Below are 17040 nucleotides of genomic sequence, written 5' to 3'. Positions count from 1 at the left end.
TTTTCAGCAAGAATGAAGTCAAGCTGATCTGTCTGAAGAGGGGTTAATCCCAGAAGGACCTCCAGGGATGCCGTTGGGCATGTCCTCATTGCCCCACTGATACACACGCAAGCCAGCCTTTGGAGCTTATGTAATTCCCTGGCTTGTGTGCTGAGTTCGGTTCTTTCTGCCCAGATTACCGCTCCATAGGTAATCAATGGCCTTACTATTGCATTACCATGCTGCCGTAAACACTAACTTGGAACAGAGTCATCTTTTAACCGCCTTTTGCTTTCCACAGTTTCCAGAAGTATGCCTTGAAGCTTATAATCGTCTTGCATAAAATATTTTGAATACACACGAGCGTTTTTGAAGTTGATCTTTCTCATTCTTCAGAAAACAAAAGAATCTCAAGGTGCTTCCTCTTTTGCCTTGATAACTATCACAACCATTTATCGCGCACCTCAAAACTTTGTCAATTCTATCATTTATCTAAATATAATATTTTTTATCAAAATTAAAGTCTCTTTCAAGCAAGGATGCATTCTTTCGGGAAGGTGTCTACCCCAGATCCCAAGCTAACTGCGTTATTTCCGTCATCGTTACATGGTCTTGCTAGCTTCGAATCGATAGGACGAAATCTAAACTTGGAGGCACCGAGATGAGCTCGCCTGACCCGATCATTATTTTAGATCATTCGCCATGACAAAATGTGATGGTGCAGAGAGCAGCACCCGATTAAGTACGTCAACAGATCAAGAGGCGCGAGATTAGCCAGTTTTGTGACTTGATCACTTAGAATTCAATGTTCTGCACAGGAGTGTAATCTGAGAGCATTAGTTGAATAATTATTATTGATAATTTGCGCATTTCAGGGTCGCGAAGGCATCGTAACTTCAATTGAATTCGAGCGTTCATAGTTGCAGCAAGTCAATTCGCCTGCGAAATTATAGTAGAGGAATCCGAATGATGTTGTTGTAAGTAGCACGTCTGATTATCTGAGTTTTATTATTTAATTAGAATTGAGTTGGAGTAAATACGTTGCAGTCAATCAAATTGAGGATGTTTAGATTTAGAAACGTCCAAAGAAGAGTAGCGAAAACGCGTGTTTATTTGGTATTGGACGTTAAATATGTCGAGGTCTAGATTGAGCAAGTGATAATGCTCGAGTTTATTTTAGTTATGATATCAAATCTAATAAAATTAATATAAATGATAATTTGATTAATAATCGAGCGTTGAGTGTGAAGTGGAATGTTTGGAAATGGACTACCATCGGTTTCCGTAGTGTAGTGGTTATCACGTGTGCTTCACACGCACAAGGTCCCCGGTTCGAACCCGGGCGGAAACAATGGGCTATCACTTTTTTCGCCCTGGCCAATCTTTTTTGCCCGACTATCCGAGCTTCCAGTGCGAACTGGAACTGGGAACTTCCCCTCACAATCGCATGAATTCCGGGTAGAACTCAAAACAAATCTCCACATTGATTTCCTTTTAAAATATATTCTATAAATCAAAAATATGTACACATTCTTTGACACAACTAAAACCTTTCCACCAACAGAGGTTCCTACTCCATGCTCGGCACTGGGATCTTGATTATTGTGCCAATGTCGTTGTTGACGCTATCATTTTGCACAATGAACTTAACAGGCGTCGCGATGGGGATCTGCAGCGCAGGCGAGGCTTTGCTTGCCGTAATCAGGGGCTGGACAATCTCCTGGAAGGCGGCCGCATTGTTTTGCAGGTTCCTGCTGTTTGCTACGCTGCAATTCTGATGCGCCCAGAGCAGCTCCTTGAGCTGTTTCACCAGCGCTTTCAACTGACTGTTCTCCGCCACAAGTTCGTTGTTCCTCCGCTTCAGCTCGGTTTGTTCCTTTTTAATTTTCCGTCGATACCTGAGGGCAGCGGCTCGTCTCCGTTCCATGCAATCGTCGTGAACCTCGCGCGAGTCTCGTTTCGAATTCTTACAAGACTTGGCTGTCGATATTCGTTTTCTGGCGGGTTCGTCATCTTTCGGAGACGAAAGCGGTGAAGTTGTGCTAGTTATGATTTTAGGGCTGCTTAGATGCGCTTTCAGTTTATCCTTCACGGACATCTCCGGCTGTTGAGATGCCACAAGAGGTTCAGGGGTCAGTTTCGGTAGTAACACGGGTCGTTGCATGACTGCAGTGGCAGGAATACTAAATGCTATTATTTGCGTTGCAGGGACGAGGTTGATAGCTGCCGGAACGAGAACCGACTTAAGGGGGAGGCTGGGCGTGGGCAGGATGTTCGTCTGCTTCGGGGCAGCGTTTACAGACTTCACTGGCTTACATTTCTTGGCAGCCTTCTTTTGCTTACCAGTGATATTGTCAGGCAGGATAAGCTGCTGTTTCTCAACTCTGAATTCACTGTAGCTACTTTGTGTCGACAATGGGGGAGCTGCCGCTGTTTCAGGCGCCTCGAATTGCGGGAAGACTTGCGGTGTGTGAAGCGAATCTTCTGAATGATTCAAACTCTCTGAAACGGAGGTTATCTCAGTCCCGGGCGTATCATTTTTCGACTCAACGGCTCGTCGGAAAGTCTCATCGAACGGATTCACATGTTTCAGGTCGTCGAACAGCCCAACCTCTTCGCAGTTTTTTATTAGCCGGGTCGGTGTCGGAGTCTGGTCCGCTGAAATTACATAACGCAGTTGTTACCACAACGATACCGTGAGTTGCCTCAGCCAGTTACCTATGAAAGCGCCCGTTCCCTTGTTCGTTATTCCCAGATTCAGGCTCATATCATGCTTCTTCTCGTGCACTGTCAGGTGATCTTCGTTCGTGAAACTCATCCCACAGCCTTCGGCCTTGCAGGCAAAAGGTTTTTGGGCCTCGGCATCCATTCTAATAACAGTTATTTCGCGAATAGACCGGGTTTCATGGAGATTAAAATTTGCTAGAACTACGCTCTTAGCGAGGATTCACAGCCGGATAGCGACATTTCGAACTTCGCCAATTGACAACTTCGTGACATATGTAAGAATGTAATTTGTTTACAAAACTTGAATGTTACATTTTGAAAGTATTCCGGCAGATGGACTTTGCGTCTCTTGCCACAGGGTGGAAATTGAAAAGCTCATCAATCTTTATCTTAACATTCTTGAACCTAATTGCAATTTTCTTTCTCTGTGATTTTTCGCAGCATTTTTTTGTAGCATTTATTTCTTGACATTTCGTGGGGATGATGGTTGCCGTGGCCCCGCGATTTGATGACGGATTCTGGTACAATTGCCCAAAATACAACATCATCACCAACGGCGCAACAACCGGCCTGCCTTAATAAGGAACTCCAAACATCCGGGTTTTGCGCCGAAGTGATATTCCTAAAAGCTGTCTGGCGTCCTGAACTATACCATCGCTCCATCTCAGGTAGGGTCTGCTTCGCCTTCTTTTTCTACCATAGATATTGCCCTTTTAGACTTTCCGGGCTGGATCATTCTCATCCATACAGATTAAGTGACCCGCCCACCGTAACCTATTGAGCCGGATTTTATCCACAACCGGACGGTCATGGTATCGTTCATAGATTTCGTCATTGTGTAGACTACGGAATCGTTCATCCTCATGTAGGGGGCCAAAAATTCTTCAGAGGATTCTTCTCTCAAACGCGGCCAAGAGTTTGCAATTTTTCTTCCCAACTCTCCGACGAATACATGAGGACTGGCAAGATCATTGTCTTGTTTAGTAAGAGTTTTGACCCCGTAACAACTGAGCGCGGATTTCAACGTCATAATTGTTATCGGTTGTGATTTTCGACCCTAAATAGGAGAAATTATCAACGGTCTCAAAATTGTTGATGTTGTTTGTTTTTTCGTGTTGACGTTACCACCATATATTTTGTCTTGCCTTCATTGATGTGCAGCCCAAGATCTCGCGCCGCCTGTTCGATCTGGATGAAGGGAATTTGTAGGTCTCAGGTGGTTCTTTCCATGATGTCGATATCGTCAGCATAGGCCAGTAGTTGAGTAAACTTGAAGAGAATGGTGCTTCTAAGATTTACATCGGCATCGCGAATCACTTTCTCCAGGGCCAGGGACGCATGATAGGGCATACCATTGTCGTAGACCGTTGTTGATGTTGAATGGCCTTAGAGTGATTCTGCTGCTTTTATCGGGCCTCGCACATTAAAGTCGATGAATAGATGGTGAAACTGATGTCCATATTCCAACAGTTTTTCCATCGCCTGCCGCAGAGAGAAAATCTGATCTGTTGCTGATTTGCCTGGAGTGAAGCCTCTTTGGTATGGGCCAATGATGTTTTATGTATAAGACAGATAATGCCTCGTTGCCAGTCGTCAGGCATTGATTCGCTGTCCCATACCTTGAGCACAAGTTGATGAACCACTTGATGTAATTGGTCGCCTCCATATTTAACTAATTCCACTGTAATTCCAACGGCTCGTGGCGACTTATGATTTTTTAGCCGATGAATTGCACGGACTGTTTCTCCTAAACTTGGTGGTGGCAGTATTTGTCCGTCGTCTTCAGTTGGCGGGACCTCCAACTCGCCGATGTTCTGGTTGTTCAGTAGCTCATCAAAGTACTCAACCCATTGCTCTAATATGCCCATTCTGTCGGAAATCAGATTTCCCTCTTTGTCTCTCTCTGGTGGCGGGATGAGCATCGAGGTGTATAAGGCTTCATCCTGCTGACTTGTTGGTAAAACTTCCGCGCCTGGTGCGGTTGCTCCCTGTACTTTTCTAGTTCACAGACTTGTTGGTTCTCCCAGGATTCCTTTTTCCGTCTGTGAAGTCGCTTCTCCGCTCGACGGAGTTCGTGATAAGTCTCTGCGCGTGCCCGCGTTCTTTGAGAATGCAACATTACTCGGTATGCGGCATTCTTCCGTTCCGTTGCTAGCTTACATTCATCGTCAAACCAGCCGTTCTGACTCCCTTTGCGGCTGGGGCCACGTATGTTTGTGGCCGTATCCATGATAACGTTCTTCAGGTGATTTTGAAGATCATTTGTTGATGCTTCATCTCCAGGTCCTCTGTTGACTGCAGTTATTGCGGCATCCTTTTCCCTCTTATAGGTGTCGCGGAGGGTTGTGTTGTGGATGGCTTCAGTGTTCACTCTCACCTGATTGTCAGAGGGGATTCTAGGTGGTATTGTTATTCGAGCTTGGAGCACCATGCCAACGAGATAGTGATCCGAGTCTATCTTGGCCCCCCTATATGTTCTGACATTCATCAAGGCTGAGAGGTGGCGGCGTTCGATCAACACGTGGTCAATTTGGTTGAAAGTGACCCCGTCTGGAGAGGCCCACGTATGTTTATGGACCGCTTTCCGCGCAATCCAGGTACTTCCAACAACCATTTCGTGTGACCCTGCTAATTGAATAGTCCGCAGTCCGTTATCATTTGTTTTTTTGTGTAAGCTATGGGAACCAACGTATCGCCTGAATACGGGCTCCTTCCCTACTTGGCTGTTAAAATCCTCAAGTATGATCGGTAACATCGGTTTTCCGTGTAGGATTGTCAGCCCTACCCAACCCCCAACCTGGAGGCCCAGTTGGCACAGTTTGTCCCGTTTTTAGGTGCGGGAGATTCGCCTTTATCCTTCTCCGTCTGCAGCTTTTCGTTACGAAAGAGCTCCCAGCGGTCACCACGTGGAGGTGGAGATAAGGTTTGGTAGTAGAGCTGTTGGTGTTGGTTCAGCAGGCATTTCCCAGGTTTTATGCTCCATCGTGGCTACCAATCCACGTTTCGCCCTTTGACCACCATTAGATTTTGGCCCTCAATATTAGACATCATCTTTGCTAGAGATGAACTAACGTTTGCTGTCTTCTCTCGCGCATAATCCAAGTGCCTCTTGAAGCTCAATGTGGCATCGATCATTACCCCCAGGTATTTAATGATTGGTTTTGAAATGGTCTCGTGATTTGGAAAGCATTGTTTTTCCTGCGGTTCTTAATAAGTATCGTCTCCGTCTTATCGTCCCCCAGATCCATTTTAACTATTGCAATTATGCTTTAATGGCGTAAATGATTTCACTTCCATACAGTTCCATGGGTGTTTTGCAACTACTACTGTGGCCAGGTTGTCTGCAAAACCAATCAGCGTTGTCTCCTTTGGCATACGAAAGTTTCTAGTAGTCAACTTCAGGGTTTTGTTCGGTATACCGTCCAATCGCGAAGCTTTATTATCCTCAATTTGTCCACAGATCATAGTTGCTCCTCGGTCATTCCGGGGTTTCAGGGGCCTTCTTGAACCGTCGGTTGAGGTCCACTTTCTTCCTGTTGTGGGGAGAGGATTGCGATTATCCTGAACAAGAATTGTGTTCACGTCACTTGGTGTGATTTTTGCCCACGATTCTTTTTCAGCCTCATGGGTTTGTATTTGTCTAAAGCACAGCTGCTTGTAGTAATTCCACTTACTTTTCCTTTTTTCCTTCTTAAGGCTAGTTCGAAGGTACTCCTTCTCCGACTACTGATATTCTGGCTTCCCTCTTGTCGTCAAAACACTCTTCACTTGCAGGCACGATGATCTCAACAGAGATGTTTCCTAGTTCCACTAGTAGTTTGGTTTCCTATTGTGATGGAACCTCCGCCATGACATTATGGCATTGTAAAATCTCATGCCTCAGTTATCCACTGACATAGCTGACCCACTTTTTCCAGCGCCGTTCCATTCGAGTCGTGACTTTCTTCTAAAGCCACCAAGAATGTCCCCTTCCAATGAACCAGTCAGCTATCTTGCTTCTTCCATTTATGTTGCCCATTCAACTGTCGCTTCCTCCATTTCTGATATCGAGAAAGATGGCCTGTTGGTCACTGTGGGTGTAGTGTTCATTCACTCGCTAGACCAACCCTCTTGTTAACGAGGTAACTCAGATCATCGATCGAGCTTAGCCCTTTGCTTCGGAAGGTAGGTACGCATCCAACGCTGGCTAATATGATGTTCAGCCCCACGAAAATTTCAAGCAGAATTTGTCTACTGCTTTTCGTTATTCGACTTGTCCAGTCCAAGGTCCACGCCCGGCAATAATTGGTGGCTCCAGCGCTCAAAAACAAGCCATCTATAATAGTATCTCCTCATATTGCACTAATGTTGCACTAGAAGGAGTGTAAAAGCTGTTACCTTTTGCTTTTACAAAGCCAGTTCTCGGGAATGCTATTGTTTTTTAAATGGCTTTCATTCGCGCGCCCATATCGCTTCATTTTCAGATGAGCCTATTATCCACGTAACACTACCATAATTTCGATAAGGCTCACAGATTACCGCCACGTCTACATTCGATTCTTGAATGGTCCAGGTTAGCAAGTCTCGGGGTGCCTCGCATTGGTTGATGCTGAATGGTATCAGTCTTATTTAGCCCTACGATTCCGCTCCCATCTGTACGCTGCACACGCGGTGTGTGGTCGCGAAAATTATCTGTTGTTTTTTTCGCTGGATTTTTTTAGCTCCAACATCAGTGAGGTCCAAAGTGGGGTCCGCCAAGGTTGCATTCTGTCACATCCAACTCATCGACTACGCTGAAGATATCTGCCTACTCTTTCACCGGAACATGGAACTTGACCAAATGGCTCTGGATTTGGAAAGGGAGGCAAATTGAGGATAAATACCAATAAAACCAAGGTTCTCAGTCTGACGGTTCAATCGCACTCTTCCTATATGCATTGATGGACAGAGCATCGAAACGTCAATCATTATGTACGTAGGAGGTGTGGTTTCTGCGCTTTTGCTAGCTTGCCTAAAATTTGGAAATGCAATTATCTTAACATCAAGATCAAGTTTAGGCTGTTTTGTGTTAGTGTTCTTTCTGTGTTGCTATATGGGAGTAGCATATGGATAGTGAACTCCACTAGCTCCAAGCCTTCGTGATACGATACTATCTCAAACGAAGAACTTGGTCGGCGCACAGGTCTGGCACTCATAAGCACTGTGATCGGAAAGCAAAAGTGGGAGTGGATAGGACACACATTACACAGGCGACCAGTTCATTGTGGGCTACGTCATGCAGTGGAATCCACTCTCCCAAGTTGGCTGACGGCTGGGTCGTGCCAAGGCCATTTTAGGCAGAACAGTAGAGGAGCAGTGCAAAGATCTCAGGAAATCGTGGACGGAAGTGAATTCAGGTAACCGTGGTTGATGCGCTATACCGCACAAAGAGGGGGGGGGGGGGGCACGGGGTTATTCTTCCTACAGTATTCTTTGATTCCTGGAGAAAATTCATTTCTAAACCATTCGGTGAATAACGCCGAAGTTATCCAAGCCTTTTTATTATCTCTCCAAATAACTGGTAGCGTGGTTTTTGAAATATTTTTTAAGGTCCTTGGATTTTCCGAACGGTACACCAGTAGAGACTTCAGTTTGAAATCGCCAGCGGTATTTCCATCCAAAACAAGTGTAAGCCTGTCTGGAGACTTCGAAGCCCGGTGTTGTAGCTTCTTTCTTGAAAATAAATGTACGTGTAGGCAAACGCTTCCAGTAAAGTCCTGTCTCATCGAAATTAAAAACTTGTCTCAGGCTGCAACTGCCTTCATCAATAATATGTCGTATTTGTGATCGAAATTTGACGCTTTATTTAACATACTTAGAATTATCTGATTTAAGTCAAATATGCGCCGTTTTGTTCGCAAACTGGTTGTCATTTAGAGGACAACGTCATTATCCCCCCCTCCTTATTTGCAAAAAACTTAGACAACCAGTTTTCGCAAGCCTCTCTTGAGACCAAGTTAATTGCATCAACAGCGTTTTACATGGACCGGAGGAGATGGTAATCACTTGGTGCCAGGTCCGGACAATACGGTGGGTGCGATAGGACATCCCATCCGAGCTTCCGTAACTTTTGGCGGGTCATCAACGATGTGTGAGGCCGAGCGATGTCCTACTGGAACACAACACCATTCCTATTGACCAATTCTGGCCGCTTCTGGTCAATCGCCTGCTTCAAACGGTCGAGTTGTTCACAGTAGAGGACCGAATTGAGAGTTTGGCCATAGTTGAGCACCTCATAGTGGTGATTCCCTTCCAATCCCACCAAACACATAGAAAAACCTTCCTGGCCGTCAATCCGGGATTGGCGATAGTTTGGGCCGGCTCGCCGCGCTTCGACCACGATCTTTTTCGCTTGAGGTTATCGTACGTGATCCACTTTCCATCACCAGTCACCATCCTCTTCAAAAATGGGTCTAATTCGTTCCCTTTTAGCAGTGCATCGCAGGCGTTGATTTGGTCTAAGAGATTTTTTTGCGTCAACTCATGTGGAACCCAAAAATCCAGCTTTTTTTGTAATCCAATCATCTGCAAATGGTTCCAAACGGTTTTATCGTCTATACCTAGTTTCTGGCCAATCGAGCGAATGCTCACATGCCAGTTCACTTGGATGATTTCGACAATTTTATCGGGTTTTCCGACGATTGGCCCACCAGTACGGGGTGTATCTTCAACATCCACTACACCAGAACGAAATCGATCGAACCAACGCTGTGTTGTGCGAAACATTACAGTATCGGGCCCGTAAACTTCACAAATTTTTTCGGCCACCTCTCAGGCAGTAAAAACGTAAAATATTACGAATTTCTTGCTTGGTAGATTCCATCTTTGACGCGCTATAACTTGAGATTGAAACATACGATCACAACACTGTCAAAGAGACACTTGTAGCACAGATTGTCGTCTTCAAATCGCCGTATAGTATGACCCGATGCGATAAGTACAACACAAGATATGTTTCAGTGTCGTCATCTATTGACAAAATACGACATTTTTCCCCCTAACCCTATACTTGTAAGCATGTTAGGAATTTTTTTTCGCTTCTTTATAATCAGCACTAGCCGCTTCTCCAGTCAATTTTAAATTATGCAGACCAAATCTTGATTTGAACATGCCGAACCATTGTCGACTAGCAATAAATTCGAAGGCTTTGTTTTCACTTCTGATGGTATTGAACAAACTCTTCGCCTTTTCTTGGATGATTGCAGTTGAAATTGGTATGTTTCTCTGTCATTGCTTGAAGTGTTTGCGACAATCACTGCCATGCGGGCTTTTGGATGTTGTCTTCATCGCATCCTTAGGTTGATCGCTATTCGATCCAGTTGAGCGGGAAGAGGGTTCGTGGACTTTTTTTAACACTGTTATTCAAATGCTCCGAGTCTTCGTCAACACCTGTTTGAGTCGTTTAAGCGAACTACGCTGGACTGATACTACCTCAAATAAAGAACTAGGTCGGCGCACAGATCTGGCACTCGTACGCACTGTGATCGGAAAGCAAAAGTGGCAACGGATAGGTCGCACATTAAGAAGAGGCGACAACTGCATTGCTCGCTACACCGTGCAGCGAGTCCACCTTCCTAAGTTGGCCGACGGCTGAGTTGTCCCAAGGGCGCTTGGGGAGAACAGCAGAGAAGCAGTGCAAGGATCTCAGAAAATCGGGGAGGGAACTGAAGCGCATTTCACACAATGGCGCGTAGGTGCGGTTGACGCGCTATGCCCCACAAAGTGGTGGTTAGGAACCATGTATATATTCCCATAGCCAATTTTTATCCATGGGTGGGCGTTTGCTTCCGCCTGCCCGGCCAACGCATAAGCAAGCCTATGTGGCCACATCTCCTGATGCGTACATATGGATGACCATAACGCACCTGCTGAGGGTCCCCTTATCCGCACGAGGAGACGCACCTGATGGGAGATTCAGCAACACCAACTTGCACTAACGGTCTTGTTAGACGAGAGGCTTGAGTCCTGGAGAACCAGATATTACTTACCTCGAAAGCGATAATTTGGCTCCCAATCAGCTACATTCCATAGTAGTCCATCCTGCAGTTCATTGTCCGGTCGCATCATGTGCTATCATTCTACTCAAAATTTTCACAGCTTTTGACGAAGTTGGGAAAGGTCAATTGTTTGCATGTTAACATGGCTTGGAATTCCCGAAATATCAAAAGGATGCATTTGATAAATCTGCGGGTATTTCCTATTGAAAAGCTTTGGCAGAATTGTATCATTCCGCATTGAATGGGTCTCGATAGTTAGAGTAATTCCCTGACTGAAGCGTTTCAGGTATCAACAACGAAAGAATGGTCCTGGTAATCCCCAATGGATTACCTCGCATCCAGGTCTATTTAAAATACTTATTAATTTTACTCTTCAATTACCTTTGCTAAACGGATGATTTCACATCTCTTGATGTTGAACAAAATATCCGCGACAACATAGTTCCTGATGTTCCAGCTGTTTCGCTTCCCCAATATGCATAAACATTAACACTCCGGTAAGGGAGGATTTGCATGGAACAAACCCTCTCTGAGGCGCTTAAAGCAACCTTAAAGCTATGCCATCGTTGCACTGAGTCAGATCCCCTCCCATCTGTCACAAAGAGAAATTTTCCAACTGTTTTCTCCTAGCAACTACGCCACGAGAATGTTGAAGCACAGAATATGCGCATTGTCAACAATTTCAATCCACAACATATCCAGAAGACAGAGTTAACCTTTCCGAAAAGTTTGCACATATCCTGAAGTGTGCGAAACCGATGCGCGTAGAAATCCCCATGGACGAGGTGGAAGCGTACAGAAACCGCATAACTAGAATTCAGGAAGCTTCTTGCTGAGAAATCAGTTCGCCATTAGTTCTTCGGGAACTATCGTGGAAAGTGGTCAGCAGATATGCTGGACTGAGGTCTCGGTGAAGCTGAAGGAGAGTCGGTCTAAGGGAAAAATTTTTCTTTCTGTAAAGTTCATCTATTTTGAGTCGGGAGAAGGTCAGTTTTGCTTCTTTTGTTCGATGTGAGAAAGTGCAGTGGAGTTTTGCAATCAAAATGTGATAACTGGCGCGTGTGAAACTAACCGTGTCGGGAGGACGACAAACGTAATCCTAGCTTGGGAAAATGCAAGGTTTGAAATAGTTGTTTTTCCTTGAAGACGACTTTGCTGCACAAAATCACTGCATTGCAGATGGAAAATATGTAATGCTTCGGGTAAATGTTGCTTTATTTAATATTTATGTAGTTTCCGTTGGCTTAAGAGGTTTTCCTCAAACTTCTTTTAACTCCTTGACTTAATAATATCCTTTGAAACTCAGAAAACTTCGGGATTTCCACCTAGAGATGCATAGTCTTAACCAACTCATTTGCTCGGAGGTGGGATCACTTTCAACTTGAATTGTTCACGTGCAATTTAGGTGTTTAACTCGGGACTCAACTTTGCCAGGAGCTGGAGGAAATCAAGTAAATCCTCTGCATGAATAGATGTTTTGACCCACACCACTACATGTTGTATTGATTTTTAACCGAGGGAGGTATGTTATTTTGAGTTCTCTCAACCCATTTTCCCTCGTTTCGCTACGTTCGCTACGTTGTGTGTACAACCATCTGAACATATCCGCTCCGCACAGCCAATTAACAAAAATCCTCGAAATTTGAATGAAGGCTAGTGGCAAGTCGGCAATTGTTAGTTTCGCTTGCAGTTTTCTCGCCGCCACCTTTCTCTCTTCGAATTTCTGCATATGTCCCGAGGACCGAGTACCGAGTACTGAGAAGAACACTTATATGTTCACCCCCCATTTGCCTCCCTCGGCATTTAGCCGCACATGAGTCAAAGTAAAAACCCAGATTAGATAGTTTGCATATTATACTGCAACATGATAAAAGGATTCTCCGAGGAGGCGGAACGTTTTGGGATCGCATGTAAATCAAGCAAGTCATGGGAGTCATCGAAATCCGTAGTGGGTCAGGACGGACTGTGGAGGGGGGACTTGCTGAAATTGCATAATACCTTCACTCATGGAAATGAGAATGCGCTGTGTTTGGGGAAAGCCGGATATTTTCGTGTGGCATCCAACAGCTTTTGAATTTTGCGGCAATATGAGAGGCAGACGTGGGGAAGCGTGAATTACCCATACCGAAAGGGTATTGCAGGAAACTGCAATGAAAAAGTTACATACACAGTTCAGGAATTAGTCAATGAATCAGATACTCGCATCAAAGTCCATCGTGTTGGGGGTTCCATTGGATGCCTGATCCTGTTTTGCGAAATTTGTTGACATGCACTGGCGAATAGATACATATGTATGAGTTAGAGGACATGCTTTGACTCGGGTTCTTAACGGAAAATTAACTCGTTTGTTTAGACAAGGAGTGATTAAATCATTGCCATGAGATTGGGAAGATGTTTAACTTATTGGGTTATATATTCTGAAGTCAGGGAATTTGATCCTTGATTTAACAAAATATTTATTATTCATAATATTGTCCATGGTTTGCTATAACCTTGTCCTATAAGAGTTCTCAGTCAAATTTAGGAGCTTGTATTTAACCTTTTATTCTATTATTATTCGAAATAGGTTTTTGACATATTTTTCGTATGTTGCAAAGTTCAATACACAATTTCAAGAAATTACTGTTATTATAACTCCGAGATATTAGAAATAATACTGATTTCCGTATGTAACTGTTTTCTTTTACCGTGACTGCCAACCAACTATCATATCTTTCTATCTGACGTTTTTCGTCACCTTCTGTTCTTCACTCTTGTAGCGAGTTCTGAACTGAGTAGAGCGCCGGTGACGTCATCTGTCCGCTGGTATTTGCGACATTCGAAATAAATTTCAAATGCCGCGAATCCCGCCGCGCCACATCACTCCGCCCCCAGATGAAACCGAGGGGTTTCAGCGACCGAATCTGGAACTGTGTTCCCCAACAGTCCTTGAAGCGAACGCGCCGTTGTTTAGGGTTGTACACGGGCTTCAGTCTGAACAGGGAGACCGCCTTTTTGTGTCCACCGATCTCGAGCTGGAAGAAATGTTCTCCCCGCTCGAGAACGCGGTACGGGCCTTCGTAAGGAGGCTGCAGCGGTTTCCGGACGGCATCCGTCCTGACCAGGACGTGCGTACACGTGTCCAGTTCCTTGGGCGCACAGACAGATGCGGACGAGTGTTTGGTGGGAGGAGTGGCCTTGATGCGTCGGAGATTGTCTCTCAGCAGACGCACCAACCTCGATTCTGTGAGACCCGATCTCTTGTCGAAGACCGGATCACTTGGAAGTCTCGGGTTCTCCCCGTATACCAGCTCCGCGGGGCTGGCAGCAAATTCCTCTCGGCGGGTTGTACGTAGGCCGAGTAGGACGAGAGGCAAGACTTGGGTCCAGGACGGATCGTCGCGTGCCATAATGGCGGCTTTCAGCGTCCGGTGCCAACGTTCTAGCATCCCATTGGATTGCGGGTGGTATGCAGTAGTGCGCCGGCGTTTAAACCCTAGGAGTTTGCCTAACTCCGAGAAAAGGGTGGACTAAAATTGCATTCCCTGGTCAGTGATGACCACTGCAGGGACGCCAAAGCGAGGTATCCACTCTCGACAGAGGGCTTTGGCACATGATTGCGCCGTAATGTCTTTCAGAAGTATTGTCTCAGGCCACCGCGTAAACCTGTCGATGATTGTGAGACAATACCTAAAGCCGTGCGAGTCTCGCAAAGGCCCTACTATGTCGAGGTGTATTGTGTGGAACCGCTTGGTAGTGCGGGGGAATGAGCCCACTTCTTTCCTTACATGCCTGGAGACTTTACACTTCTGGCATGCGATGCACTCTCTGGCCCAGGAATTGACATCCTTGTTCATGGAGGGCCAGAAGTATTTATCGGTGACTAACCGATTTGTTGACCTGATGCCTAGATGCGCTAAGTCGTGAACTGCGTGGAACACTTCCTTGCGAAAGCTGGCCGGAATGTATCGCCGAGGTCCCTTTTCCGAGTCTTCGCAGCACAGAGAGAGGTTTGAGCCGAAAATGGGCAACTCCCGAAATTTGTATTTGGGGTTGGATTTGAGGCTCTGAAGTGCTGCGTCATCCTCTTGCGCCTTGACAATAGCCGAGAAATCGAGTGAGGCGGGGATGTTTACCTCGGAGATACGAGACAAAGCGTCAGCAACTATGTTGTCCTTGCCGGACAGGTGCTGGATGTCTGACCTAAACTGGCCTATAAAGCTCAGATGTCGAAGCTGACGAGGGGACGCTTTGTCGGGCTTCTGTTTCAAAGCATACGTGAGAGGCTTATGGTCCGTGAACACTGTGAACGGCCTGCCTTCTAGGGAGAAACGGAAGTATTTGATGCTCAAGTACGTGGCGAGCAGTTCGCGATCGTAGGTACTGTAGTTCCGTTGAGCGGAATTCAACTGCTTCGAGAAGAAGCTCAAAGGCTGCCAAACTTGATCCACCTTTTGGTGAAGTGCAGCACCTACTGCGATGTCAGAGGCATCAACAAAAACGGCTAGGGGTGCATCTTGCAGAGGGAATGCCAAGAGTGTAGCGTCGGCCAGTTGTTGACGGGATTTACCAAACGCGCAGATAGCCTCTTCAGATCACACGATCTCTCGTGTGTCCTTAGTTTTGGGGCCAGACAAGTACGCGTTCAAAATGGACTGGTGATGGGCGGCCTTGGCCAGGAAACAACGGTAGAACCTCCTCATCTCCTTCACTGTCTTTGGACGCGGGAAGCTTGTTATCGCTTGCACCTTGTCTGGGTCGGGCTGTATTCCTTCAGGGGAAATGAAATGACCGAGGAATCTCACCTGTTTTTGGAGAAATTTGCATTTCTCAACGTTTAAGACTAAACCGGCCTCAAGGAGACGTTGAAAAATGCACTCGAGATGGGCTAAGTGCTCAGACTCAGTGGAAGAAGCGACCAAAACATCATCCAAATATACGAAACAGAAGTCGAGGTTCCGCAGGACCGAGTGGATGAACCTTTGAAAGGTTTGCGCCGCATTGCACAATCCAAAAGTCATCCGGGTGAACTCGAAGAGTCCATATTGCCGTCTTTGGAATGTCGTCAGGAGCTACTGGGATTTGGTGATAAGCCTTGGTTAAGTCCAAGGTCGAAAAGATGCGGCAATTCGCGAGGTGATGCGCAAAGTCGTGGATGAGTGGAATTGGGTATCGGTCAGGAACAGTCTGTGCATTTAGCCTTCTGTAGTCCCCACATGGGCGCCATTCGCCGTTTGGCTTAGGAACCATATGCAGTGGGGAAGACTAACAGCTGTTTGAGGGACTGCAGATACCCTGTTGAACGAGTTGTTCAAACTCTTTCCGTGCAATAGCCAGTTTCTAGGATGGTAGAGGACGCACCTTCGAGAAGATCGGGGAATCAGTAGTGATAATGTGGTGCTGCACATTGTGCTTCACTGGTTTGGAGAGACTACACTCGGTAGTAATCTGGCTGAACTTTTGGAGAAGTGCCCGAACACGAGAGTCGGTAATGTCTTCTAAAAGAACGGAAAGATTATTGCCTGGGTGAGATACCATTTGTCCCGACGAATTAAGGTTGGTCGTGGGGTCTATAAGGGACTTATTTTGCAAGTCCACCAGCAATCCATAGTGACACAAGAAGTCTGCGCCTAATATGGGGAAGCTGACATCCGCCAGGATGAAACGGCACGAAAACGTCCTACGGAAGCCAAGACTCATGTCCACTTGCCTATACCCGTATGTGTTAATGCGGGAGGAATTTGCTGCTGCCAGTTTGAGCGGTTGTGGAAATAGTTGATGTTGCCGAGGTACGGGAAGAACCGAAACCTCCGCACCAGTATCGATAAGGTAGTTGCACCTGCTGAGAGGGTTGTAAATTGTTAGGCGACGTGGCGCTGCGTTCTGGGTGGCCGTCGCCAGGACCCCCCACGGACCTAGTTTTTTGCGGCAGGCGTGAATTTGCAAGGAATAGTACACTTGGTGGCTTTATCGCCGAATCTGCGGTGGTACCAGCAAATCCCTCGGTCCGGGGACTGTCCTGACGACCTGCTACCTGATCGCTCTTTTCGGGTGGCAGACCGCGAGTGAGCTCGTGATCTGGCGCCCGAACGCTGACCGTCCAGCGTCGCCCGCATCTCAGCTACACTGGCTGTTAAGGCGGCTATTTCGCGCCTTAAGTTAGACCTGCCAGCAAGTGATCCAGTTTTGCTGACTCACTTACTGAGGCGGCGGCTTCAAATCCTGCGGCAATGACGCTGGTCTTGACGGCGGCAGCTTCGAATCCTGCGGCGATGACGCTTGTCGGCTGGTGATGCGGCTGCACAGATGTCGAGTTGTCGCTGCTCTGTTGGCCACTGGC

At 46.2% G+C, this 17040-nt stretch overlaps 2 protein-coding genes and 1 non-coding gene across 9 annotated transcripts in view; 2 read left to right on the top strand and 1 right to left on the bottom strand.

The window, feature by feature from the left end:
- The first annotated feature begins 783 nt into the window (after window positions 1-783).
- Window positions 784-17040, top strand: part of LOC119646342 (protein quiver) — a 140412-nt gene continuing 124155 nt past the window's right edge. For 2 of the 7 annotated variants that reach the window (XM_038046772.1, XM_038046769.1), the window contains exon 1: window positions 822-956. In XM_038046772.1, coding sequence (XP_037902700.1) covers window positions 946-956 — 11 coding nt within the window. In that variant the 5' untranslated portion in view covers window positions 822-945. Of the gene's footprint in view, window positions 800-821; window positions 957-11524; window positions 11924-17040 lie in introns of those variants that run through there. The other 5 variants (XM_038046768.1, XM_038046771.1, XM_038046774.1 and 2 more) reach the window with 5 other exon arrangements.
- On the top strand, window positions 1258-1330 carry Trnav-cac. The gene has a single exon. It is a non-coding gene; the product is annotated as a tRNA-Val (tRNA).
- On the bottom strand, window positions 1459-2971 carry LOC119646341 (cyclic AMP-dependent transcription factor ATF-2). The gene is made up of 2 exons (XM_038046767.1): window positions 2698-2971; window positions 1459-2637 (listed from the first exon to the last, which is right to left on the bottom strand). The coding sequence occupies exons 1-2, from the start codon at window positions 2846-2848 to the stop codon at window positions 1550-1552; spliced, it is 1239 nt and encodes a 412-aa protein (XP_037902695.1). The 5' UTR covers window positions 2849-2971; the 3' UTR covers window positions 1459-1549.

This window comes from Hermetia illucens, chromosome 1, assembly GCF_905115235.1.
Source record: "Hermetia illucens chromosome 1, iHerIll2.2.curated.20191125, whole genome shotgun sequence".
Taxonomy (NCBI): Eukaryota; Metazoa; Arthropoda; class Insecta; order Diptera; family Stratiomyidae; genus Hermetia; species Hermetia illucens.
Note: the sequence above shows the minus strand (reverse complement) of the source record. Positions and strands in the feature narration are given on the sequence as shown.